The sequence below is a fragment of the Phocoena phocoena genome, chromosome 4, assembly GCF_963924675.1.
Source record: "Phocoena phocoena chromosome 4, mPhoPho1.1, whole genome shotgun sequence".
Classification (NCBI taxonomy): domain Eukaryota; kingdom Metazoa; phylum Chordata; class Mammalia; order Artiodactyla; family Phocoenidae; genus Phocoena; species Phocoena phocoena.
Window position 1 is genome coordinate 10,643,156 of NC_089222.1, and position 27,461 is coordinate 10,670,616.

At 35.9% G+C, this 27,461-nt stretch overlaps 1 protein-coding gene across 1 annotated transcript in view; it reads left to right on the forward strand.

Moving 5' to 3' along the window:
- Positions 1–492: 492 nt before the first annotated feature.
- Positions 493–27,461, forward strand: part of TBC1D5 (TBC1 domain family member 5) — a 343,310-nt gene continuing 316,341 nt past the window's right edge. The window contains exon 1 of the mRNA XM_065876432.1: positions 493–589. Coding sequence (XP_065732504.1) covers positions 493–589 — 97 coding nt within the window. The remainder of the gene's footprint in view (positions 590–27,461) is intronic.

The following is a 27,461-nucleotide window of genomic DNA, read 5'->3' on the forward strand; positions in this document are numbered from 1 at the left end:
AGAATACATATAATAAACTGAAATGTTAACAGTGGTGTTTTTAGCTAATATAATTACAAATGATTTCAGTTAGCTATATTTTCTATATTTTGAAAGTTCCTATAGTAAATGTGTATTATTTTGGCAGTAAAATGAAGGATATTATAAATGTGACAGTGATTTAACTTACAATTCAGCTTTTTGTGTAGAAGTTTACTGAAAATAAATGTAACTGAATGTTGAGGTAGAGGTTACCAGTGAAGTCCAGATTTGGGAAGAAATTGTTGAAATGAAAATCTTGTGCCACTTTTTCACTTCTTTTATGTATATGCCTACCAATGTGTAGTAACAGTCCCTGGAGCCTGTGGAAAATTTGTTAATGTTTGTAATGCTCATTTAATCATTTTCCATTTTGCATTTATTCCCAGTCATAGCAGAAAAAAATTTATCATTTTTCTCCATATTTTTCATCTCCCAGGTGGTCACTCTTGGTGACATTGTCCAGTTCTCACAATGTATCATTCCTTATCTGAAACTAGACATCCTCTGCAGCCAGAAGAACAAGAAGTGGGCATTGACCCCTTGTTGAGTTACTCACACAAGCCTGGAGGTGAGTTTTGTATGCAGATAATTTTGAGGTTACTGGGAAACCTGGCAGAGGGTCTCCAGCTAGCTCTGCCTGCCTTGTGTGTCATTCTCTAGAGAGGCTGAGCGGGAGAGCTTTAAGAACATTTCCCTGGATAGATATGGAGCGCTCTGATACTGATGGATTCCACAAAACGTCAACTTTTAATTATAGACAGACGCATTAGCTATAGCCAAGTGTTTAATGCACTGTCATTCTTTTTTAAAAAAATCATAAACTTAAACAGTTTATTGCTTTAGTATAAGAATGTTGAAATGCAAAATGGCCTTTTCTCAAACATCTTTTAAAGAAGTCTAAGCTCTTGGTGTTGATTTTTGCAGGGATTTTATTTTTTCCTTCAGCAAGTTGAGATAATTACAGGATAAATAATTTTTTTTGGATTATTCTTTTTTTGTTTTTTTTTTTTTAAATAATTGGGATTTGTGTTTAACTTTTAAAGCTCTGTGTAGTGAAGTTGTTAAAACATCAACTGTATTCGGGGTCTGCCCTATAAAAATGTATTAAATGTATATGTATCAGAGCTTTGTATTATTTTCTCAGTATTAGTGATAATATAGTATCTTAGAAGGAAACAATGAGTTTGTGAGCATTCTTGACGCCTTTTCCTTATTTCAACTAATTCACTAAATATTTGCTAAAGTTGATTCATTGACTCAAGTAACTATTTGTAATTTTTCATTCAATACATATATCAGGATTATAAGATCTGTTTTAAGAAATTATAATTAGTCAGTCATTCACATATATTTTACATACTTCAAATATGATTTTTTTTCTGTATTGATGTAAATAAAGGTCTGCCATTAACTCTTGTTTGGAGAATTAAAAAAGAAATTGATACCTTAAGTAGTTAATTCTGTAGTATACACGCTATTGAGTTTATGGAGTGTGTTTATGTTTTTAGTGCATCTTTAATACCTTCCACATCATACAAATGCCCTTGTTGTTTTTAATGAAAATAGCATGCAACTTATTTTCGTGATTTTATTTTTATATTTGCTTTTATTTAAACTGCTGTTTAAGGTTTTGATAATATGAAAAAATTATTTATGTCCAATTTCAGTTTCAGCATTTAAAGAATTTCAGTGGTAAGAATGATATAATCCTCCCTAGTGATGTTTTTTCTTAAATGTCATACCTATAAGAAGTACTCATAATGAAATAAGTCAAATTATTATGCAAGCGCTTTGATAAGTGGATATTTTAAAAGTGAATATATTTTGTGTTATCAGTATATATATAACCAAAATGTTCTGGTTTATATGCTTATTTTAGAACATAGGTGTTTTTTTGTTGTTGTTTTGTTTTTTCCTTAAGTGCCTATTTTTCTCTGGACTAGTTCATTAAATATTGAGGTTCTTTTTTTTAAAACCGGTTAAAAAACATTTTAAATTAATTTTATCCTTTATTGTTTGTAGGAATGAGGAGTTACCTTTACTGAAAAGGCTTTTCGTTTATATCCTAGCCAACATTTATATGACATACAAAGTTATTAGGACTGAATTGATGTTTAAAAGTGCCATTAATTCATTTACCCCAAATGTTCATTAACAATGTAAATGTATGCTGATGTTCTATAAGACAAGGAAGTGACTAATGACTCTTCCAACTAACAACACTTAAAATGAATAGAAACTTTAGATAGCTAATCTTGAAGTAATCAAGACCCTCATTCAGCTTGGCATCTCTGTATGCTCTAAAACAGCTGTCAACTGTTAAAAATATATACAAAACACACGTACACGCACGCACATGCAGAAGAAAGATATGTAAATATCTAGTTCTTCAAAGCCATAAAGGTTACTAACCGTAGTGGGTTTTGTGCATTGTATATGTAAATATTTTATATAAAGCATATATTTCATCTTAGGTTTTCTTTTTGCAGAAAACCGTGTGTTGCATTTCAATGGGGTTGTCATATTTACTTGAAAAATCACCACCTTTTTAGTATGTTGGTTTATTTTAATATATGTCTTTCTTGGGGTTCTCCATGTATTTGAAGTCTTTTATACAACTGAATGACTCATTTTGTAAGTAGTCAGACATTGGACTTAATCAGTGGTTTCCCTGTGTAGAAGTCCTGTTTTTCTGTTTGATTTTTTAAAATTTCCTGTTGTATATTCCGTAAGTAAACAAATAAATCTTTAATTTCTCAAATCTGAATTTTTAACATTTATAGAAAAACAGTACATTACTGAGTTAAATGATTCTGAGTATTCTGGAAAGGATTAGCAAAAATAGCCACATCATAGGTATGATAGAGAGAAAATTACATATCATTGGTTTACTTTCATGGATGTTTGAGGAAAGTGGGTAAGGGCAGAAAAAAGAACTGTTTAGATAGATATATGCAAAATCTTAGGGCGCATTTTCCATGTGAATTAACTTTTAACTGCTTTAATTTCTTTCTGAAATAGAAAACAGCATAGAAAGTATGCCCTACTCTATTGCATTTGGTCATATACAAAAATTACCACCTTAAATTTCAAGATCTTTAATCAGAGGGTATTAATTAATAATTGACAAGTTACCTGTAATTCAATTGCAGCCATAAAAAAAAGCAAAACTTTGTTCAGCTACTCATGATTATTCATTCTTAGCATGGAACTTTCAAGGATTAAATGAAAAAGTAATTATTTTATTTTAAACTGGAAAAAAACAATATCAAGATCTAGGGAAACTTAACCTATTAGTAAAATAGTATTCTCTGAATTACTAATTGTTTTCCAATCTTACAAGAGCTTGGAATCTTGCTCATGGTGAAAGAACATTTTCCTCTATTAGGTCTCTTTTGAGAATAGCATTTTGTTACATGTAGCCAGAGATTTTAGCTTCAATTGTATATGCCTTCTTACAGCTTTCATAGTATTCAGATAATTACTTAATGTAATGCCTTTTTATAAAATATCTGTTTCAAAGCTTTCTTTCTAGCTCATGTATAAAATATTCAGTAACCCACTTAAGAAAACTCTAAGACATTCAGAATATCCTGCCTACTCCATTTTTGTCTCTTGTACTTTTTTGTCCCAATCTCCCTTTCTTTCTGTTACTATATCATAGAGTTTTATGACTAGAAGGGGGTGCGTGGCTTTACTGATGAACAAATTGGTGGTAATTCAATTCGTTTACTGAAGTTGATGTGATAAATGACACTGTTCTATTATGATCTTTAGTACAGTTTTTCCAGTTAGTAGAAGTGTCACTGAACTCAGGTTTGGCTGCTCACTGCTCGAAAAGTCAGCACTTGTGTGACCAGTGCTGATTAAGAACGGAAAGGTCACATTAATCAGAGAGCCGGCAATCTGGGGAGAACGCGGACTCCTGTCCCACAACCAATTCCGAAGATTCTGGTCGGCCATGAAAGTTTTTAAAAGGAAAGAGGGGAAATAATCTCAGTTACTCATTGAGATAGGGGGTCAGATTTGTAGTCATCTCCCATTGTGTGCAGGCCTGTCGACTCCCTTCCGTTTTTTGGAAAGATCCAAAATATGACCTTTCTTTTTTAAAATTTTTATTGGTGTATGGTTCCTTTACAGTATTGTGTTAGTTTATACTGTACAGCAAAGTGAATCAGCTATACGCATACGTATATCCCCTCTTTTTTTGGATTTCCTTCTCATTTAGGTCACCACAGAGCATTGAGCGGTGTGATCTTTCTTTAGATGCTATTTTGTTCACACAGTTTGATTGCGAGATTACTGAAGGGGGAGCTGGGGAAGAGATCCGGTCATCTGTTAATTACTCATTCTTCAATTCTACTTCTATGATCTATGGAAAGAATCAACAGGTTAGGCAAAGTACTGTGTGATCAAAAAGATTTGAAAGGTGTGCTTGGGCCGGAGGTTAGTTAAAATATAGCCTTGCTAAAGTGATGGGACAAAAGTGGCCTCCTGCAGAGAGCTACTGCCTGCAAAAATTTGCTTACAAATCACCGCTGTCAGACATCATTCCATTTCTGTGGGATTATGGGCGAAGGTCCATCTTCTGTAACTTCTTCATCCTGACACAGGGTGCCATATTCTTAGAGTGGAAGATGTCGACATGGGTCTGTAGCATCTCTTTGCTGATAATTTTAGTTGCCTGCTTACATATACGGGGAGAAAAAGCCACAATTATTTTGATGCCCACAAAGATACAGATTATTATGAGCAATAGTGTTAATCCCACTGTCTTAAGGCCAGTTCTTGGAATTGTGCTAGCCATAGATTCAGTACTGCTCAAGGTGGAACAGCTTATGTCATGGCGACAGTCTGGTCATCATGCAGTTAGCGTTTTCCCTCTGGTGGCAGTTACAGTATCTGTAAGACAACTCAGGAATGTGCATCAGACACTGAAGGATTCTGTGCCTCTATTGTCCTAATCATTAACTTCTTGAGCTTGCTCTTCTGTGACTCAGGGAAGCTTGGGAGACTTCACCTCTTCTGTAAACAAGAGCTAGGGGGTGTGGAGGGGCCTTTGTACTTGGAACAGGGCAGTGGCAGGGCTCTGCTTGGTTTCAGATGCAGTCTAGCGCCAAGATGGAGGGATTCGTGGAGAGAGAAGGAGAGGAAGGATGGAGAACAGATGTTTAGGTGCAGTAAGTTCATTCGTTTGATGGCAGAGGGTTCAGTGAAATATCATTGATATTTCTCTTTCTTGATATGTTAGGGTGAGATAATTTGCTGATAGTGAGTGACAGAATGAAGCATTTGAAGATTTATGGAGAGCAACAAAGGTTAATTGAGTTGAAAAAGAATATATGATCTTGGGGGCCAAGGTGATATTAGACATCATAATTTATAGGTGATACAAGCTTATAAGCGTGTGTGATTATGTCTAGCAGAATTCAGCACCTAGGATTTAGCCACAATCAAAAGCAGGCAGTGGTTGGACTTACCTGGTGGCACGGTGGTTAAGAATCCGCCTGCCAATGCAGGGGACACGGGTTCGATCCCTGGTCTGGGAAGATCCCACATGCCGTGGGGCAACTAAGCCTGAGTGCCACAACTACTGAGCCTGCATGCTGCAACTACTGAACCCCGTGTGCCCTAAAGCCTGCATGCCGCAACTGCTGAGCCTGCATGCTGCAAAGCCTGCACGCCCTAGAGCCCATGTGCCGCAATTACTGAGCCTGCGTGCTGCAACTACTGAAGCCTGCGTGCCCTAGAGCCCACGTGCCACAACTACTGAGCCTGCGTGCTGCAACTACTGCAGCCCGCACGCCTAGAGCCCGTGTTCCGCAGCAAGAGATTCCACAGCAATGAGAAGCCCACGCACTGCAATGAAGAGTAGCCTCCACTCACCACAACTAGAGAAAGCCTGCACAGCAATGAAGACCCAACATAGCTAAAAAAAGATAGTAATAGAAAAAAAAGCAGGCAGTAGTTTTGTCAGGGGAGTATAATAGGTAGACAGTAGACAAGGAAGTTGATGGCAGAAGAATTCATTGATAGTTTGAGAATATAAAGAAGTTTGCTGTTATGGAAGGGGCTTATAAGAGGGCAGAGTAGAAAGTTTTGGAAGGGATTGAGTTAGAAGAGATGAAGCATAGAGTAGCATGGTGATGGGAGTCATAAAGGGGACATGGGAACAGTATGTAAGTCTTTGATAACTATGTTAATTCGTTGGAACATTGTCTAGTGGTATCCAATAAACCAGCTCAGTACCTTCATTAGCTCTGTGTAATAAATTGGATCTACGTCGATTTGAATAGGTTTTGGTTTGAAATCTTTTTTTATTTTTTTTAATTTTAAACACTTAATTTTTTTAGAGCAGTTTTAGGTTCACAGCAAAATTCAGAGGAAGGTACAGATTTCCCATATAGCCTCTGGTTCCCATATCTATATCTCCCACCAGAGTGGTACATTTGTGACAACTGATGAGCCTACACTGACACGTGATAATCACCCAGACTCTGTAGTTTACATTAGGATTCACTCTTGGTGGTGGACGTTCTATATGAGTTTGGAAGAATGTATAATGACGTGTACCTGTCATTATAGTGTCATACAGAGTATTTTCCCAAAATTCTCTGTGCTCTGCCTGTTCATCTTCCCCATCCCATGCCCCTCAACCCCTGGCAACCACTGATCTTTTTACTGTCTGTGTCGTTTTGTAAAAAGTATCATCTTAATGAAAAATTCTCTCTACATATGGAGGAAAACGGCAGTTTAGATAGATGAAAAACTGTAAGGCTATTAAGTCATTAAGGAAAATGGTGGCTTTGTTGAAGATGAAGATTGTTAAATAAATGGTAGAACGACTTGGAAGTTCTTAAATTACAGTAACAAGGATTTTTTTTAAATGGATGTTTTTTAAAATGTCTCCTTAAAGACGGATTTTGTTACGTGGTGTGACAATAGGTAGAAGTTACATCAAAGAGCAGAGAACATGCCATGCCCTGTTCCTCTAAATTACACTGTCCGAAAGAAAGTGGGAAATGAGAGACTTCAGTCTGAGAGGCCATGAGTTAGAGATCTGAAAGTCATCCTCCAGAGATATCAGTTCACAGTATGAGACAGGTAAGAAATTCAAAGAAAGAGAAAAGAACTGAGGATTGATTGGTCAGAATTCTCCATGATTAGAAATTGGATAGAGAGAGCAGTATTTTAAAACAGTCAAAGTTGGGGAAAGATAAAGGAGGGTCAAAATTAAAGAAGCTACAGATGTGAGAGCTTCCAAGTAGGTCCAGGGTGGTCACTGCTTCAGAATTGCATAGGTTAAAGACTATAATTATAGAGGAGAAAAATCTATGATTCGGTGATGGGAAGAGTATTGATGATCTGTAATTAGTGGTAAGGCATTTTCAAGATACCAGTCACTAGCTGACTTGAGTAGATGGAATTAACATGAAAAGGTAGTGGTGAAATACCAGTCGTAAACATTTAAATGGCGAAGGAGTTTCAAGTTACTCTTTAATGTTAGATTTAGATGACTATATATGGATTTTATGTATTCGTGCGCTCACAGTGGATTGAGATTTAGCAAGTTAGACATTTTAATGGTAACAATGAAACTCACTGTTGGTAAAATGTACTCTTGAAATAAAAAAAAGTCTTCTGGTCTGAATTCTGATCTTTTTTTATTATGTTGTCTATTTCTCATTAATTGAATCCAGTTTTTAGTTTTATTTGAAGTTTTCTGTTGGTGTGGCAATTCCTAGTATTTACTTAATGGAGAGGCCCCTTTTCAGTTCCTTTAGAGTTGGGGTTGTGTGAAGAGTTATTTTAGTTGTACTGGGATTTTTTTCATTTCCCATGTCTTTAGGAGCAAAGGAGACCTCACTGCTTGCTCTGGTGGCAGACAGAAACAGTAGCCCGGCAAGAGCTGTCACCACTACCCCCTTGGGCAAAGTTATCTGCAAAGGAATATCCATACCTTGAGATATTTTTTCCACCATGCTTAGTCAGCCTTATAATATTCTTGGATCACCAAAAATGAGAAGCTGTGTGATGGTGGTTTGTTTTGGTTGGGTCTAGGCATAACTGAGCTATAGAGGTGATGTAGAGTGACAGTATTATCTTAAAACCTTAGAAAAACATAAACCCATTTAGGTGCAGTGACCTACAGTGGATTTCTTATCAAAGATTTATATTAGTTGTTTTCTGCTAGTGCATCAGTAGGGCCAGAAAGGACAGCAGAATAGAGTATGACTGATTTTGACCAAGCTTAGAACACTTCTATCAATCTGAATCTTTAATTAGACTTGTGAATAGATCTGTTTTGTTGAACTTACAGATTTTCAATCAGACATGTTGGCATGATGGTTAAGAAATTTCAGTTGCACTTAATAAATGAATAGAGACCATAAAGGCACGTATATTTAATCACAGTAGTGGCTGTGGGTCACAGACCTGACGTTTGTTCATTCATTCAAAAATATTCATTGGGGGCTTCCCTGGTGGCGCAGTGGTTGAGAGTCCGCCTGCCGATGCAGGGGACGCGGGTTCGTGCCCCGGTCTGGGGGGATCCCACATGCCGCGGAGCGGCTGGGCCCGTGGGCCATGGCCGCTGGGCCTGCGCGTCCGGAGCCTGTCCTCCACAGCGGGGGGGGGCCACAGCAGTGAGAGGCCCGCGTAACGCATAAAAAAAAAAAAAAAAAAAAAAAAAAAAATATTCATTGATCATCTAGTATCTGGGGATAGGCTATTAAACAAATAGTCCAGGTGCTCTCTTTCAATGAAATTCACATTTTAGCATGAGAGAGACAGCAAAAAAAAAAAAAAAAGGAAAACTACAAAAATGAGGAAAAAAATAGCAGAGAATGATAAAGGCTAGGTAAGAATCAAGATAAGGTAGTGTTACAATGAGCGTCTGTGTGCGTAATTTAGATTGTCAGGGAAGATCTCTCTGACAAGGTGATATGTCAGTTGCATGTGAATGACAGATGAGCCAGGCACGCAAAGGTGGTGACAGAAAGAGGGAGACAGATGGACAGACAGATAGGCAGAATGAAAGAAACATCAGTCTAGAAAAAGGAAAGAGTTCATACGGAGGAAGTTCCTAGGATAGGAGTAGGCTCATCCTATTCAAGGAACTGAAGGAAGATCACGGTGGCTGGAGCATTGTGGGTGACATGGAATGGCACAGGATGGGCCTAGCAGGCAGGGGCCAAATGCTGGGGGTTTTGTAAGCCAGCGTAGATTGTATTTTAAAGACTGAGAGTTATTTAGCATCTATGTTGTTATCTGAGAAGGTGATATGTCAGTTACATGGAAGTGACATGTAACTCTCTTGTGCTATTAAGTTTCTTCTCAAGAATGAGGGCCATAACTATTTTTTACTATGTATCCTTATGACTTGATATACTAAGCATTTAATAAGTAACATCTGATTTACATAGAGTTGGAGTATTTTAACATTTATTTTCATATTGCAGTCCTCTATACCAATCTTTGTTTCCTCACTCCAAGTTTTTTCAATATTTTAACTCTTTGTAATGGTGAAGTTATTTCTGTTTAACCTGACATAAAGAATGTCCTAAAATTAACCATTTATCTAAAGATCAGTTACTTCTATGTGGTCTGTTTTATGCCCTGCTACCAATATTAAAATAGTAATGATAAATGCAGTCTGGTGAGACCTTTTCTGCTTGACCCATTGTGTGTACATGTGTGTAGGAGACTTTGGGGTGGGGGTGGGGCCCACATAATTATTATTTTTCTTTTGCTGATGTGATGGAAAATTTGCTCCTTTAGGACATATTAGAACAATATATTTAATGCTCTTCAATTTAATTAGCTAGTATCACAATTAATACAGTTAAGGTCACTTGAAATGAAACTGTTAAATTGAGTAATTTACTTGAACAATGTCAATGTGTTCTCACAATTACATTTGCTTTAATTACTGTACAAGCTATTATTTAATAGCATACCTCACATAGAAAAATGTAATAATGCATTCTTGGCTCCTTATAGCAGAAAGAAAGAAACTTTTAATGGACCGAGTGATTTTGCGGAATTGCTACTAGATATAAAGTGATGGAAGGGAAAGTACAAAGCCAGAAAGCAAAGTGTGCAAGAGCGTAAATAAAACAGATACCTTTTTGGCACTTAACAATATGTATATATCCTATTTGTCATTGTGTAAATAGTATCGGAAACTTTTAATTACCATTTAAAAATAAGAGAACATAGATCCTCGAAAATTTTAAGTGTTCAGTTTTATCTGGTTTTTGCTTAATACTGCAATAATATTCCACTTTTTTGAATATCATAAAATAGTTAAAATCATTAATAGTTAAATTACTATTATTATCATCATTATTATAAGTTAATTAATAGTTAAAATAATTAGTCACGCTAATAGAGAGGAACAGAATGGTGTGGCGTATAGGAAAGGTAGGAAACAAAAATGTTTTAATTCTCAGTTTGGCTTTTGTTTTCTATCTTTGTTTTTGAATTTTATTTAATTTATTTTTTTATACAACAGGTTCTTATTAGTTATCCATTTTATATATATTAGTATATACATGTCAATCCCAGTCTCCCAATTCATTACACAGCTACCTGCCCCCTGCCACTTTCCCCCCTTGGTGTCCATACGTTTGCTCTCTACATCTGTGTTTCTATTTCTGCCCATTTCTTACCCAAGAGTTCACTTTTATAGCCAATGAAAAAAAGCTCTTCTTCTACCCGGCCTACTCTATACATTGAGATCAGAAGATCCAGGGAGGAATAAATGGTTATGTTTCTGTTCCTAGATATGCAGAGTAAGCAGAAGGAGATGGATGGTCAACCCAGTCATAATAAGATCTGCAGTTCTCCATACACACAAGAGCTAGATTTACTGTCATGTAATCAAGTGGTGATTTTATGTGGAAGGGAGATAAATGCAATCCAGATAATTCAATACTGTAATTTAAAAAATTAGTTTGACAGTCTTTTTGCCTAATTTGATTGATTTGACTTTCTACTGTTTTTATCTTCTTTCCTTTCCTTCTTTGGTTAATGACAAAAATTCCTAAAGTTGGGAGTAAAAAAAACCGGCAGAAGAGTAATTAGGTAGTAAATATTTAAATGTCAAATGCAAGAAACTTAGCGAATCTAGACTTTGAAAAATTAACTATATCTCACATTTCTAGGAAAGAGGTTCATAGGAGTATATTTAGTTTTTCAGTGCTCGTGAATGTTTATGCAGCAATCCGTCATTGGCTCTCCTTTTGTGCCCTAAATTCTGAATTCAGTCTATCAGGGTGTTCATAGGTCAGATGAGTCAGAATAGAGTCATTTACTAGAACAGTCTACTTAGCAATAGTAGAAAATTAGCTTAGGTGATTCTTTAAATAGCATTTTGAGTTTTGCATGGGTAAACTACTGCTTTTATTAGCTGCTACATATACTACAGCAAGGAGTTCTCATTTGGCCCTCATCTGATTCTTATTATACCTCATCTCTAAATTCTATCTTGACTTTTAAATATATTTGTCTATTGATTCCTTAGCCTATATTATAGAATATTAGAAGAGTAACCAGAATCTGACTAATTTAAATACTTGTTCTTTAAAATGTAATAGATTTTAAAATAAGACATTGATTTGCTTTCTCAAAGAAGGCCAAATGCAAGAAGTTAATTGCTCTCTTCCAAATCTTGCCTGTATGTGGTCTTCATTCTTAGTTCTCTATCTTGTAAGTAAGAAATTACCCCGATGTTTTTTTTTTTTTTTTTTTGCCATGCCATGAGAATCTTAGTTCCCTGACCAGGGATTGAACCTGGGCCATGGCAGTGAAAATGCCAAGTCCTAACCACTGGGCCGCCAATGAATTCCCCCCAACCTTCTTGAAACAACATAATATGCCCTTAAAGTGTTTATTTTATGTTAGGTCTGAAGATTAATTCACTGCATGTCAGGGTTATAAGCAACTCAGAAGTGCCTTTATGAGCAGCCTGTGTTTTGTTGTTGTTGTTGTTTTTTGGTTTTGTTTGTTTGTTTTTTGGATTAAGTGAAGTTTTAAAGAAAGTTCTAAAAAGACTTCACAACCTGGTCTCTGCTTGTTCAATCACTTTCCAGTGTGGCTACACAGGATTTCTCTATTAAAGTCCAAGACCAACCCAGAATAGACAATGTAACATTGAAGGAGAACAAAATTCGAAGACTGACAATATCTGACTTCAGACTAGAGAGCCCAGAAATAGACCCATGCAAATATAGTTTTAAGTGATACTGACAAAGGAGCAAAGGCAATTCAGTGGAAAAAGGGATAGTGTTTTCAACAAATGGAGCTGGACCAGTTAGATATCTCCATGGGGGTTGGGGGGAAGAAATCTAGACGTTGATTTTATGCCTTTCAAAAACAATTAACTCAAAATGGATCATTAACCTAAATGTAAAATGCAAAACTATAAAATTTCCAGAAGATGACATAGGAGAAAATCTTCATGACCTTGGGTTTGGTGATAACAGTTTAGTTTCAAAACCAAAAAGCATGATCAGTGAAAGAAAAAATTGATAAGTTGGATTTCATTAGAATTAAAACTATAAGGGAATGAAAGACAAGCCAGAGACTGGGAGAAAAATCTTTATAAAAATTATCTGTTAAAAGACTGATATCTAAGATATACAAAGAACTTTAATAACCCAGGAATAAGAAAACAACCCAGTCAGTTAAAAAATGAGCAAAATACGTGAGCAGAAATTTTACCAAACAAGATACACAGATAAGCATAGGAGAAGATGCTCAACATCATAGGTCATCAGAAAATTGCAAATTAAAATGAGATACCACTACACATCTATTGGGCTGACTAAGATCCAGGACACGAGGCCAAATGCCAGTGAGGACGTGGAGCCAGCAGGAGCCCCCGTTCACTGCTAGTGAGCATACAGATTGGTGCAGCCACTTGGTAAGACAGTTTGACTTCTTCTTACAAAGCTGAACGTACTCTTACCATGTGATCCGCAGTTGCACTCCTTGGTGTTTGCCCAAATGAATTGAAAACTTATGTCTAAACGTAAACCAGCATACAGTGTTCATAGCAGTTTTATTCGTAATTGCCAAAACTTGGAAGCAACCAAGATGACCTTCAATAGGTGAATGGATAAGCAAAGTGATATGTATATAACAGTGGAATTGTATATACGTATTCAGTGATAAAAATAAATGAGCTATTAGGTCACAGAAGAACAAGGAGAAACCTTAGATGCATATTACTAAGTGAAAGAAGCTCATCTGTAAAGGTTATTATATACTGTATGATTCCAACTATATAACATTCTGGAAGAGGAAACACTATGAAGACAGTAAAAAGATCAGGGGTTGCCAGGGGTGAGGGTGGAGGGAGGGATGAATAGATAGAGCACAGAGGATCTTTAGGGCACTGACACTGTTCTGTATGATACTGTAATTGTGGATACATATCATTAGACATTTGTCAAAACCCCTACAATGTACAACACAAAGAGTAAATCCTAATGTAAATTATAAACTTTAGTTAATACTATTGTATCACCATTGATGCATCAGTGTAATAAATGTACCACATTAATGCAAGATGTGAATACTGGGGGAAGCTATGAATGTGAGGGATGGGGAATATGTAGGAACTCTGTACTTTCTGCTCAGTTTTTTTTTTTAACCCAAAACAACTCTCAAAATAAGATTTATTAATTAAAAATAAAAGATACTAGGGTTCCTCATCCACTGATATTTACTTTTTTTCAAGTGGCACCATACATTTCCCCTTCATTCATCATGCCAGTTTAATATGAAACACCTGCTTAGTTTATTTGAAATATACAGAATACTCAAGACTAGGGGTTCTTGAAAGGACACATTATTTTTTTAAAAGTGTGCTACACTCCCTGCTTACAACATCTCTCAAACCTTTTTAGTTTATAATAGTTCTCTGTCTCACTCATGAAACAGGCCAAATCCTCTTGTAATCTACTATTTGGGTGGATAGTCTTTCCCATCAACATTACCTACTACTGATCTAATCCTTCATATAACTTTATTTATTTATTTATTCATTCATCTGTTCATTCATTCATTTATAATCGACAAATATTTATTATACTTTCAGTGAGTAAGAGTTTATACAAATGGGATCATGGCATTATCACAGGGGCAGTAGAGAAAGTATGCTTATTTGTAATAGAATTTTAAGTGAGTGTGTTATTCAATTATATTCCTCTAACATGGGCAAAATCAAGTGTCCAGAAAAACCAGTTTATATGATCTCAGTTTTGCAGTGTCATAGCATTTGGGCCAGTTTCAACAGGCAATGGGCAAAGAGTTGGACTCTTCATGAAAATAATATAAAAAAGGAAAAGTAAAAATGTCATTTTTTCCTTCCCAGTGAAAGTTACTTAACTCTTCTGATTTTTATATACTTCATGAAATCAAAGTAACATGCATTAAGCACAGCTTTGTCCCACACAAGGTACTGCAGGGGAAGCAAAACCTTTGAGCTTAGAACTACATCAGATAATCAGAGAACAGTTAAAACTAGACTTGGATAGATAATCAGTCATCTAACATTTTTTAAAAAGCATTCTCTCTTTAATTAATGAGCAAAGTCCTTTTTTGTATGACCATTCCTTGGCTCTGGATTGGAAATACTTTCATAATCATTTGAACATTAACTCAGCCATCCTTTTGGAGTTTTTCTTTGATTTTGAATAGGGTGGTTACTTATAATTGACAAGGTAAAAGAGAAATCTTGATATACCTGTCAGATGTGAATCTGAGGTCAGTTTTTATACTAGATTATTTTTCAGAACTGAGGTTGTCAAAATTTTTTCTTAAAGGGCCGGATAGTAAATACTTCAGGTTTGCAGGCCATGCCATTTCAGCCTGAGAGCAGTCAGAAACAGTATGTAAACAAATGCCTGGGAATGTGTTTCAATAAAACATTACCTAACAGGAGGTTGACCAGTTTGGCCTGTGGGCTGTAATTTGTTGACCCTTGTTTTAGAATAACTATTACTATGTTTTTAAAATAAATGTATAAAATGGAAGTGAGACAGAGAGTGGTAGAATGTTATTTTTTCCACAATTTTCCTCAAATAGAATATCCTAAAAATGGTTTCATAGCATTGGGACTGGTAAACCAAAAGTTTCTTCACATGAATTTAGAGGCTCCTGTCAAAGAGACTCTTTTATTCTGACTCCTTAATATACTTACTGAATTTAGCTGGATTGCAACTATGCTTAGTGTAAAGAAATACACTGATTTTCATATGTTGATCTTGTATCCTGCAACTTTGCTGAATTCATTTATTAGCTAGTGTTTTTGTGTGTGTGGATTCTTTACTATTTTCTCTATATCAGGTCATGTCAGCCTCTAATAGTGATTTTTTTACTCCTCCCTTTTCAATTTGAATAGCTTTTGTTTTTCTTGTCTAATTACACTGGCTAGAACTTCTAGTGAAGTGATGAATAGAACTGGTGTCTCGTTTGTGATTTTGGGAAGAAAGCTTTCAGTCTTTCACCATTGACTGATGTTAGATATGAGTTTTTCATAAATGCCCTTTTTTATGTTGAGAAAGTTCCCTTCCATTCCTAGTTTGTTCAGTGTTTTTAATCAAGAAAGGATGTTGGATTTTGTCAAATGTTTTTTCTGCCTTGAGATGATCATGTTGTTTTTTCCTTCATTTTATGAATATGGTGTGTTACATTGATTGATATTCATATACTTGAGCCATCTTTGCATTCCTGGGGTAAACCCCACTTGGTCATGATGTTTAATTTCTTAAAATGCAGCTGGGTTCAGTCTGCTATTATTTTGTTGAGAATTTATTTTTGTAGCTATATTGATATGGGATATTGGTCTATAGTTTTCCTGTAATATCCTTATCTGGCTTGGTATCAGGGTAATGCTGGCTTTGTAGGTAAGTGCTCCCTCCTAGTTTTTAGAAGAGTTTGAGAAGGATTGGTATTAATTATTATTAATATTTGGTAGAATTACTAGTGAAGCCATCTGGTCCTAGACTTTTGGTTGGGAGTTTTTTGATTATTTACCCAATCTCTTTACTTCTTACGGGTCTGTTCAGATTTTCTTTTTCTTCTTGATGCAGTTTTGGCAATTTGTGTGTTTCTAGGAATCTGTCCATTTCATTTAGATTATCAAATTTGTCAGTGAACGGTTGTTTGTAGTATTTTGTATAATCCTATTTGTTTCTGTAAGATCCGTAGTAAAGTCCCTGCTTTCATTTCTTATTTTAGTAAAGTGTTTTTTTCCCCCATGTCAGTCTAGCTAAAGGTTTGTCAATTTTGTTCTTTTCAAAGAACCTACTTTCTGTTTCATTGATTCTCTATTGTTTTTCTATTCTCTGTTTTATTTATCTCTGCTCTGTTCTTCTCCTTGTTCTTTTTTCTTCCCCTTAGACTAAATAATCTCATTGGACATATTCGACTGTGCTGATTTCTTCTGCGTGCTCAAATCTGCTGTTGAATGCCTCCAGTGGATTTTAATTTTATTTGTTGTAATTTTCAGCTACAGAATTGCTATTTTGTTTCTGTTTGTAATATCTATCTTTTTTTTTTTTTTTTTAACGGTACTTGGGCCTCTCACTGTTGTGGCCTCTCCCGTTGAGCCTCCGGACGCGCAGGCTCAGCGGCCATGGCTCACAGGTCCAGCCGCTCCGCGGCATGTGGGATCTTCCCAGACCGGGGCACAAACCCGTGTCCCCTGCATCGGCAGGCCGACTCTCAACCACTGTGCCACCAGGGAAGCCCGTAATATCTATCTTTTTATTGATATAGTTTGTTTAGACATTGTTCCCCTGGTGTCCTTTAGTTCTTTGTTCATGGTTTCCTTTATCTGTTTGAACATATTTGTGACAGTTGGTTTAAAGTCTTTGTCTAGTAAGTGCAATGCCTGGGCTTCCTCAGGGACGTTTCCTGTTAATTTTTTTTTCTGTGAATGGGCCATACTTTCTTGTTTCTTTGAAATTAGATTCTTCCCCTCCTCCTTGGGGTTTGTTGTTTCTGGTAGTTGTGGGTTGTTATTGTTTTAGTGTCTTTTATAAACTATTATAAAGTCTGTGTGTGTATAAATAAATATATATAAGTCTTTGTTGTGTATAACCATTGAAGTCTCTGCTCTGTCTGGTCTGTTACATCAGTGGTCAGCTACCGTTTTGCCAGAGTTTCCTTAAATACCAGGAGCCAGGAAAAGAAGAAGGAAACAGCACTGTCTTAGACTTTGTGTGTTGGGTCTGTGTTAAGGCAGGCGCACCCTCATTGCTTGACCAGGCTACTTACAGCCTTGCCTTAGCCTTTATGTCCTGCTTGTGTGAACCATGAAGTTCAGTCAGGAGTGAACGTTTAGGGTCTTTTCAGGCCCTTTCTGAGTGTGTGTCTCACGCTCGCGATTCCCTTGTATACAGGTAACTTTTAAAACCCCTCACTCCACCACATACCTCCTTTCCCAACCTTTTCCTTCCCAGGCTACTTGGTTTGTCTATTATTTGTCGTGACTGTTACTTCTAGCACTAGCCTGCCGTAGCCAATAGTTTTGGCTTTCACTGCTTTTAGCAAATGCTACCAGGGAAGCTGCCCTAGCCCTGGGATCACTAGAATTGGCCAGACAAAGGCAGGTGTTTGCACTGGTTCTTCAGGGAGCGCCCAGACAGGTTGAAACATTCAACTACGTTTCATACCGAACAAAGTCCGTAGCTCACTCTGGCTTAGCAACCTGCTGCAGGCTCCCACCATGCAGCAGCTTCTTTTTTCATTCATCTTTCCCGTTTGTTATCAGCTTTGAACTAGATTCCAGAGTTCTGCAAAAGCTAATTCTTAACAGTTTTTGCCAGCTTACTAGTTGCTTTCGTGGAGGGATGGAGCTCTGGATTTCCCTGCTCTGCCATTTTTCAGAGTAACTGCTAGTGATGTACTATGAAGAGATTTTCATAATGATAATTTAAAAAATCTTGTTTTTTAAAATAATTGAGTGTGGAGAGACAGCAGTAAAACTGTCAGTAATGTTTTCAGATGTGCACAGAAGAATCACAAACCTCACAACAATACCTTTTAAAAAGGTAAGCATGTTTCTTCAATACCAGAAGCACTTAGTATTAATAAATCCTATATAGTGATTTACTTTATTTTCCTTCATTATTAAAAGGTGGTAGGGATAATAGTATCATACTTTAAAATTTCTCAGGGTTGATTTATATACTTTAATATAGCTTCCAATTTTTTATGTTGTTCATATTTCTTATAAGTAATTTCGTGTTGCTGTCCACAGTCATTTTTCAAGTGTGAAGAACTGACTATATTATTCTCTTTGATTTTGTTAAGGAGATTCAGTTGGGTTAATGTGGGTGCCTCATTCCTCTCCCTCTTCTGTTCCTGTGAGTACAGAGACCCTATCTTGGATCCTCTCAGTTCACTCTGGGGAAGGTTAATTTAGCCTATAGTAGGTTATATATCCAGTGTTACTGGTTATCCTAGTTACAAAAGAAACCCCAGGGTGCTTAGAGTAGCACAAGGGTTATCCAAACCAGGAGTGAGACTTTCTCTCAGCTATTGAGTTTCTGATAAATTTGTTCCTGAAGTTTTAGTTCTACTCACAACATAGTAAAACCTAAGTTATGTTATCTTTTGATAGGGCCTTATGATTAAGTTTGTCCTGATTATGAAATCAGGAGTATGACAGGTTTCATACTGGGAAATAGTATTACATGCCATATGTTTTGAAAAGTCCTTCTGTTCGTGTCCTTAAGGATGAAACATGAAATCGTTGTAGCCTTGCTTCCTTTCGAGGTAGTTGTCTTAACCTTACCCGGCTTTTTATTGCTGGACTCACTTTCTATCCTGTAATTTCCTCGTGCTCAGCTGGTCTTCAGTTATGATGCTTCATCCTCAGTGCTCTAGTATGGGAACCTCTTTTTTCCTTAAACCTGGGTGGATTCATGATAATAAAGCTTCAACACAAGGGTAAAAGTCAGTGCTCTTTTTCTGTCTGAAAGCAGCTTTGTAAGTCCATACACGACAAACGATTCACAAGTTAACATTAGGAACGAAGAGGAGACTCTTTTTTTTTTTTTTAACATCTTTATTGGAGTATAATTGCTTTACAATGGTGTGTTCGCTTCTGCTTTATCACAAAGTAAATCAGTTATACATATACATATGTTCCCATATCTCTTCCCTCTTGTGTCTCCCTCCCACCCTACCTATCCCACCCCTCTAAGTGGTCACAAAGCACTGAGCTGATCTCCCTGTGCTATGCGGCTGCTTCCCACTAGTTATCTATTTTACGTTTGGTAGTGTATATATGTCCATGCCACTCTCTCACTTTGTCACAGCTTACCCTTCCCCCTCCCCATATCCTCAAGTCCATTCTCTAGTAGGCCTGTGTCTTTATTCCCATCTTACCCCTAGGTTCTTCATGACCTTTTTTTTTTTTTCTTAAATTCCATATATATGTGTTAGCATATGGTATTTGTTTTTCTCTCTCTGACTTACTTCACTCTGTATGACAGACTCTAGGTCCATCCACCTCACTACAAATAACTCAGTTTCGTTTCTTTTTATGGCTGAGTAATATTCCGTTGTATATATGTACCACATCTTCTTTATCCATTCATCTGATGATGGACACTTAGGTTGCTTCCATCTCCTGGCTATTGTAAATAGAGCTGCAATGAACGTTTTGGTACATGACTCTTTTTGAATTATGCTTTTCTCAGGGTATATGCCCAGTAGTGGGATTGCTGTGTCGTGTGGTAGTTCTTTTTGTAGTTTTTTAATGAACCTCCATATAATGAAACTTAAAAGCTTTTGCACAGCAAAGGAAACCATAAACAAGACCAAAAGACAACCCTCAGAATGGGAGAAAATATTTGCAAATGAAGCAACTGACAAAGGATTAATCTCCAAAATGTACAAGCAGCTCAGTATCAAAAAAACAAACAACCCAATCCAAAAATGGGCAGAAGACCTAAATAGACATTTCTCCAAGGAAGATATACAGACTGCCAACAAACACATGAAAGAATGCTCAACATCGTTAATCATTAGAGAAATGCAAATCAAAACTACAATGAGATATCATCTCAACACTGGTCAGAATGGCCATCATCAAAAAATCTAGACACAATAAATGCTGGAGAAGGTGTGGAGAAAAGGGAACGCTCTTGCACTGCCGGTGGGAATGTAAATTGAAGAGGAGACTCTTCAGTGTGGTTCTTTGGATGCTTGGCCAGTTATCTCCAAGATCTTTGCCTAATAAGGCCATTTTCTGAAATCAGTTGTCTGATAGTTCTTGAGGACAGGTTTTGAAGATACAATTACGGCTGTTTTCTTAAAGTCATCATATTCAGGCAGCTCTGTTTAATAGTTAATGTAACGTTATTTAAAAAATGTATGTCGTATCGGTGGAAACGAGCTGTAGACAGTATGTAGTTTTCAGTCGTTCTGAGGTTAAATTATTTTTTGCAGCTGTCAGGCATAATATTTTAATAGTCCTTTATGTACATTTAATTACTGCAAGTAACTTAGTAACAAGTTAAAAATAAATCTTTTGTCTTGTTAATCAAACTTCACACAAAAATATAGTAATTAAACATTTGACACATTTTTATACCTTCTACTCTTAATGGTTTCAGTATGGGATTAATTTGATACATGTGAACACTGTTAACTATACAATTCATACATGGATGTATACAATTCATACATGAGTTTTGAAATTATTTGTATACACATCAATGAGATTTTTTATATTGCACTTAAAAACTTAGTGTTAAAATCTACTTATGAACAGGTCAGAACTGAACAGAAATTCTGTTCAGTAACTGGATTGGCCAGTTAAATGTAAAGTTTTGAGTTTTCTGTCCAAGCCCCCCCCCCCAAAAAAAAAGTAAGTGATTCGAGCCATTTCATCTTATTGCTAAGGCAGTGTAATTTAGGTTTCATTTAAACCTTTTATATAATCAAATACATGGAAGCCAATAGGATTGGAAACCTAGGGCCTACCAGGAATTTATAGAAGGGGGAGGGATGGGGGCTCTTAAGGATGGTTCTTAATGGCAATTTATAGAATTCATCTATACCAACTTGTGGTTCTTAATATAGGTTATCTGATTTTAGAGATGGCTGTTACATTAAACCTCTCTCCAAAGACTGAGAGGTGCTATTTTTATGAACATCTAGGCAAGGGACTAAGTGAGTTCACATGCCTGACTTGAGTGATGAAAACACCAAGAAGCATTTACATACTTGGTTTAATTTCTTGCCATTAACACACACACACACACACGCACGCACGCACACACACACAGATTAGGGGTATATTTATGTACAGTCTGGCCTTTTAACAAAGAAAAATAAGCCTGTGTTTAGGCTGCCAGTGCTATGAACAAAACAGCTGAGATTTTAATGAACACCATACTGAGGACATAGGACATAAGGCGAATTAAGCAGGTTACAAACTGCACATCTTCTGTTTAGATAGAAGAGATCTCCCCAACCCTGACAGTTAGTTGTACTGACAAGGCAAGCAGATAGAAACAGAAGGAGATCATTTGTATCAATTTGAGAAATAGAACAAGTAATGAAACAAAATAGCTGCTCAAAAATAGTCTCACTTTTATGTTAAAATTGTTCTTTCTCTGTTTTTCCCCCAAAATAAATATGCATGGTTAAACAAAAACTTATTTTATTTTGTTTGCCAACATAGTTTTTGTTTTTATTTTAAGTAAAGATTTTCTGGACACTCAAACAAATTTTAGTCTTGGTAACCTGACAGCTTTGTTTAAACATTGAATATGAGTTTCCTTTCATGAAAGTCTTTTCAAAGTATAGCAGTTCGGCTGTGAAAACCTGAATACATTAATGATGACAAAGAAGCTCCAGAATGAGCCAACATTTGTTTTGTTCTTTTACAACATTTCTTGATAAATTACATACACAACAGTGTTGCAAGGTTATTTTTAAATTTCCCTATTCCTTTGCTAATAAATGTCTTTGTGTTTACTTTTTAGATATAATACCTTATTAATCACTTCACATTATCTTTTAAACAAAGTGATTTAAGAAGTTCTTTTTTAAAAATATGACTTAAAAGTACATATTATAGGGAACACTTAAACATTGCCTTTGAGGTATGTGATTAAATATGAAAATACATTATTCATGTTTAGGCTTTGGATAATTTCTTGAAAAGTAAACCTCTTTCAAATACCAGACAATTGTGTTCTGAAGGTGTTTATTTAAGGATCATTTACTTTATATCTTAAGTGATTAAAGAAGAGGAGTCATTTGCAAAGAAAGCAATATTGTAATATTTTAGTGTAATGCTTTTTTTTAGGGGTCACAGTATGCTTATTCAACATGGTCATTCTTATGAAGAGTGATATTGTAAATCTTTCTGAGATAAATGTTTCTTAGTGAGAAATTTTTATTTTTTAATTTGCATATGTATATCCTATCTCCTTTCAAAAATGTTTGAGGCATAATTTGAGACATTGTCTGAGAAGGTTAGCTTTTCTGATTTTTAAAGTTCTATTATGTTTTTTCTATTCTATTTACAAAATACTTTTGAGTAAAGCATATCGCAAAACTTTTGCAATTGTAGAATTATTTTTTAAAAGTTCTTAAATACATGGAAGGGTGCTCAACATCACTAATCATTAGAGAAATGCAAATCAAAACTACAATGAGGTATCACCTCACACTGGTCAGAATGACCATCATCAAAGATATCTACAAACAATAAATACTGGAGAGGGTGTGGAGAAAAGGGAACCCTCTTGCACTGTAGGTGGGAATGTAAATTGATACAGCCACTGTGGAGAACAATATGGAGGTTCCTTAAAAAACTAAAAATAGAACTACCATATAACCCAGCAATCCCATTCCTGGGCATATACCCTGAGAAAACCATAATTGAAAAAGAGTCATGCACCACAATGTTCATTGCAGCTCTATTTACAATAGCCAGGACCTGGAAGCAACCTAAATGTCCATCGACAGATGAATGGATAAAGAAGATGTGGCACATATACACAGTGGAATATTACTCAGTCATATAAAGAAACGAAATTGAGTTATTTGTAGTGAGGGGGATGGACCTAGAGACTGTCATACAGAGTGAACTAAGAAAGAGAAAAACAAATACCGTATGCTAACACATATATATGGAATCTAAAAAAAAAAAAAAGGTTCTGAAGAACCTAGGGGCAGGACAGGAATAAAGACATAGACGTAGAGAATGGGCTTGAGGACACAGGGAGGGGGAAGGGTAAGTTGGGACGAAGTGAGAGAGTGGCATGGACATACATACACTACCAAATGTAAAATAGATAGCTAGTGGGAAGCAGCTGCATCGCACGGGGAGGTCAGCTCAGAGCTTTGTGTTCACCTGGGTGGGGGGGATTAGGGAGGGTGGGGGGGATAGGGAGGGTGGGAGGGAGGGAGACGCAAGAGGGAAGAGATATGGGGATATATGTATATGCATAGCTGATTCACTTTGTTATACAGCAGAAGCTAACACACCGTTTTAAAGCTATTATCCTCCAATAAGTATGTTAAAAAATAAAAAGTTCCTTGAACTACTTTTTGATGTATTTTACATTTACAGATTGAAAATGTTTCCAAATGGTATATAGCTGAGCTTGATAACTAAAGTGAACTGTGTTGGTCACTTATATGTGTCTATCAGTTGGCTTTTGCTGTATAACAAACCATCCCTAAACTCAGTTGCATAAAGCAATAAGTGTTTATTATTGCTAATGATAAAGTTTGGTAAGCTTGGTAATTCTCTTACTCTGGGCTGAGCTTTCTTATATGTTTGGGGAATAGCTGGTTTAACATGGCCTCACTCATGTGTCTGGTGACTGGCTGACAGTTTGGTGAAGTGATGGAGTGACTGAGTCACATGTTTCATCCTTCAGTAGGCCAGCCATCACGTGTTTACGTGGCGGTGTCATCATTCCATGAAGACAAACAGAAGCTGCAGGTTTTCATGAGAACTAGGCTTATTAGTGACACTTTGTCACCTCTACCACATTCTGTTGGCCACAGGAGGTAACAGAACCAGCCAGAGTAGAGTAGTAGCAAAATTGTATTTCTATAGACTAGCAATGGACAATCCAACAGTAATTTTAAGCCAAAAATTCTATTCACAGTAGCACTAGAAAGAATTAAATACTTAGGAGTACTTCTGACAAGACATTACTGTAAGGAAGACACAAATAAATGGAGAGAAATTTGATGTTCATGGATTAGGGAACTCATTATTGTTATGATGCCACGGCCTCTTGATGGAAGGAACTGGAAAGCCACATCATAAAAGGCATGTTTTCAAAAAGGGGAATAATCAGGGCCATTTATACCATCAGTTTGCTGCAGATACCGAAGCAGAAGTGTAAGTAAGCAATTGTAATGTACATACTTTATGTTAACAAGAATCAGTCGAAAAAGGATGGTGTGACGGAAAACACAAAAGAATGAACTGAAAATCTAGGACAAGTGACTGAAAAATAATAGAAGAAATAAGAGAGCTCAACAATGTGGTGGCCACTGGGAAATAAGCTATAGTTTTCCTGTATTTCTGGAATTACCAGATTAAAAGTATATTACATATGAAATGAGTTAATAAGATCTTTAAATAAAATCTTTTAACAAGTGTTGTGTAATTTTGTCAATTCCCAGAGAGATTCTTTGAACTTGGAAAATATCTCTCTAAAACTCTTTCAGAATTATAAGCTTATTAAAAAGACAGCAAGAAAATATAGTGAAAATTTTTATGACAACAAATTTGAAAACTAAGATGAAGTGGAAGAATTTCTATTAAAAAAGAATTATTAAAAGTGACTAAAAGACAGTTAAATCCATTTTAAGTAAAATACTAAGTCCTCTACGAGGCTAGAGTACTTGCATCGCTTTCTGAGTTATATTTTACACATGAAAAACTGTGGCTATGTAAACTATTACCACATGTACAAAGAGTTTATTTTAAAATGGGAAAGATTTATTTGCTAAAGTGATTTTTATAAAATATATACAACCATATATTGCGGATCACAAACATTAAAATATAAAATAAATTAAAAAATTCTAGGTGATCCCATAGCCATTAATATAATGGAATAAATATGTCATCATATCCCACAGAGAAAATACCAGTCCCAGTTTGGTGACAGATGATTTCCAGCAGACAAAAAGACAATTTAGCTCTAGTTAAAAATTCTTTCAGAGAATTGAGGGCTTCCCTGGTGGAGCAGTGGTTGAGAGTCTGCCTGCCAATGCAGGGGACACGGGTTCGAGCCCTGGTCTGGGAGGATCCCACATGCTGCGGAGCGACTGGGCCCGTGAGCCACAATTACTGAGCCTGCGCGTCTGGAGCCTGTGCTCCGCAACAAGAGAGGTCGCGATAGTGAGAGGCCTGCGCACCGCGATGAAGAGTGGCCTCCGCTTGCCACAACTAGAGAAAGCCCTCGCACAGAAACGAAGACCCAACACAGCCATAAATAAATTAATTAATTAAAAAAATTTAAAAAAGAAAAAAAAAATTCTTTCAGAGAATTGAAATACAGGGAATGTTCTCACATTCATATCACATGGCTAATACAACCTTCATAAGAATATCAGACAACAGCATTATGAGAAAATACAGGCCATTCTTGTGCATGAATATAATACCAATAAAATATCGGTAAACTGAATCGAGCAATGTGTAAAAGGATAACACATCTTACCAAATCTTGTTTATCCTGGGAATGTAAGGTTTGTTCATTACAAAAATTTTTAAAGTGATTCACCTTACTAACGAAGTAAAGAAGAAAGGTCATTTCAGTAGATACAGGGAAAACATTAAGAAAAATTCAGATAACTTTATGATAAAAAGAAAAGCTCTTAGCAAATTGTGAATAGAATATAACTTCCATAATATGAAAAAGAGCATGTACAAAAGAACCCTAGCAAAACCATCTTCAATGGTGAAATATTTAAAATGTTCTTCCCTTTAAGATTGGGTGCAAGATGAGAATCTATAGATAAGTTATTAGAATTAACAATTTATTTTACAAATATACCCTGTTATAAAATTAACATGCAATATAATTTGCACTTAGAAATACATGAGTAATAAAAATAAAGTGTTTTGTAATAATATAAAAATATAAATACCCTTGAATAAATTCAGTAAAGAATATGACAGCTTTTATGGAGAATATTATGAAACTTTATGGAAAGACATATGAGACCTGAGTAAATACATACAGAGAATTCACCATGATTGTGGAAGGGAGAACTCATTGTCACAGAGCTATTAGGTCGTTTTCAAATTGATCTATAAATTCAGTACACTTTTAAATCAAAATTTCAACAGTGTTTTTTGAGTAACTTGGCAGACTGATTCTAATATTTGCATAGAGGAGCAAGATGTTCCATTGCCAAGACACTTCTGAAGAGCGAAGGTGTCCTGTGTAACAAGGTAATATGGTAATGGCTCATGACTTGACAAATAGACCAGTGAAAAGAACGAAAGTCCAGATAGACCCACGCATATATTAAAACCTAATATATTGCAAAGCTGGCATTGCAGATCAGTGGTAAAGAATGGGTTATTCATTAAATGGTCTGAGGACAGTTGATTTTCCATATGGGGGAAAAATGAGAATAAATCCCTTTTTCATGTCTTATGGAAAATACCAGTTCCTCTCACATTGCCATTATGCTTTAGGGTAGCAAAATGTTTAAGACAAAAAAAGCGAATCATATAGAATTAGATTGCGTTTATCAAGAAATGCTTTCAGAAGATACCATAAAGAAAGTGAAAATACAAGCTAGATTCTGGGAAAAGATAATACACAAAACTAACAAAAGTTTGATATCCAAAATATGTAAAGAATTTCTGTGAATCAATAGGTAAATGACACGAACAGACATACATTTTATAGAAAAGGAAATATGTAATAACCATAAATATAAGAAAAACCTAAACAAAATCAGATTGTACATAAGACCTTTTCCCCCAATTCTAACCCTTAACTACCATTGATCTATTCTCCATCATTTTAATTTTGTCACTTAAAGAATGTTATATAAGTGAAATCATATAGAGTATAACAGTTTTTGATTGGCTTTTTTATTCACAAAATGATCTTCACATCTAAGTTGTTAGATGTATCAGTAGTTTGTTCCTTTTTATTGCTGAATAGAATTCCATTGTATGGATGTACTACAGTTTGTATTATCCATTCTCCTATGAAGGACATGTGGGTTTTTAACAAATGTTAGCAGTTACTAAGAGAGCTACAGGAATCATTTGTGTACAGGATTTTGTGTGGATGTAAGTTTTGTTGAGCTACTTTCCAGAGTAGTTGTACTATTTTACTTTTCCATCAGCAACGTGTGAGAAGTCCAGTTGCTCAGCATCCTCACCAGCATTTTGATATTGT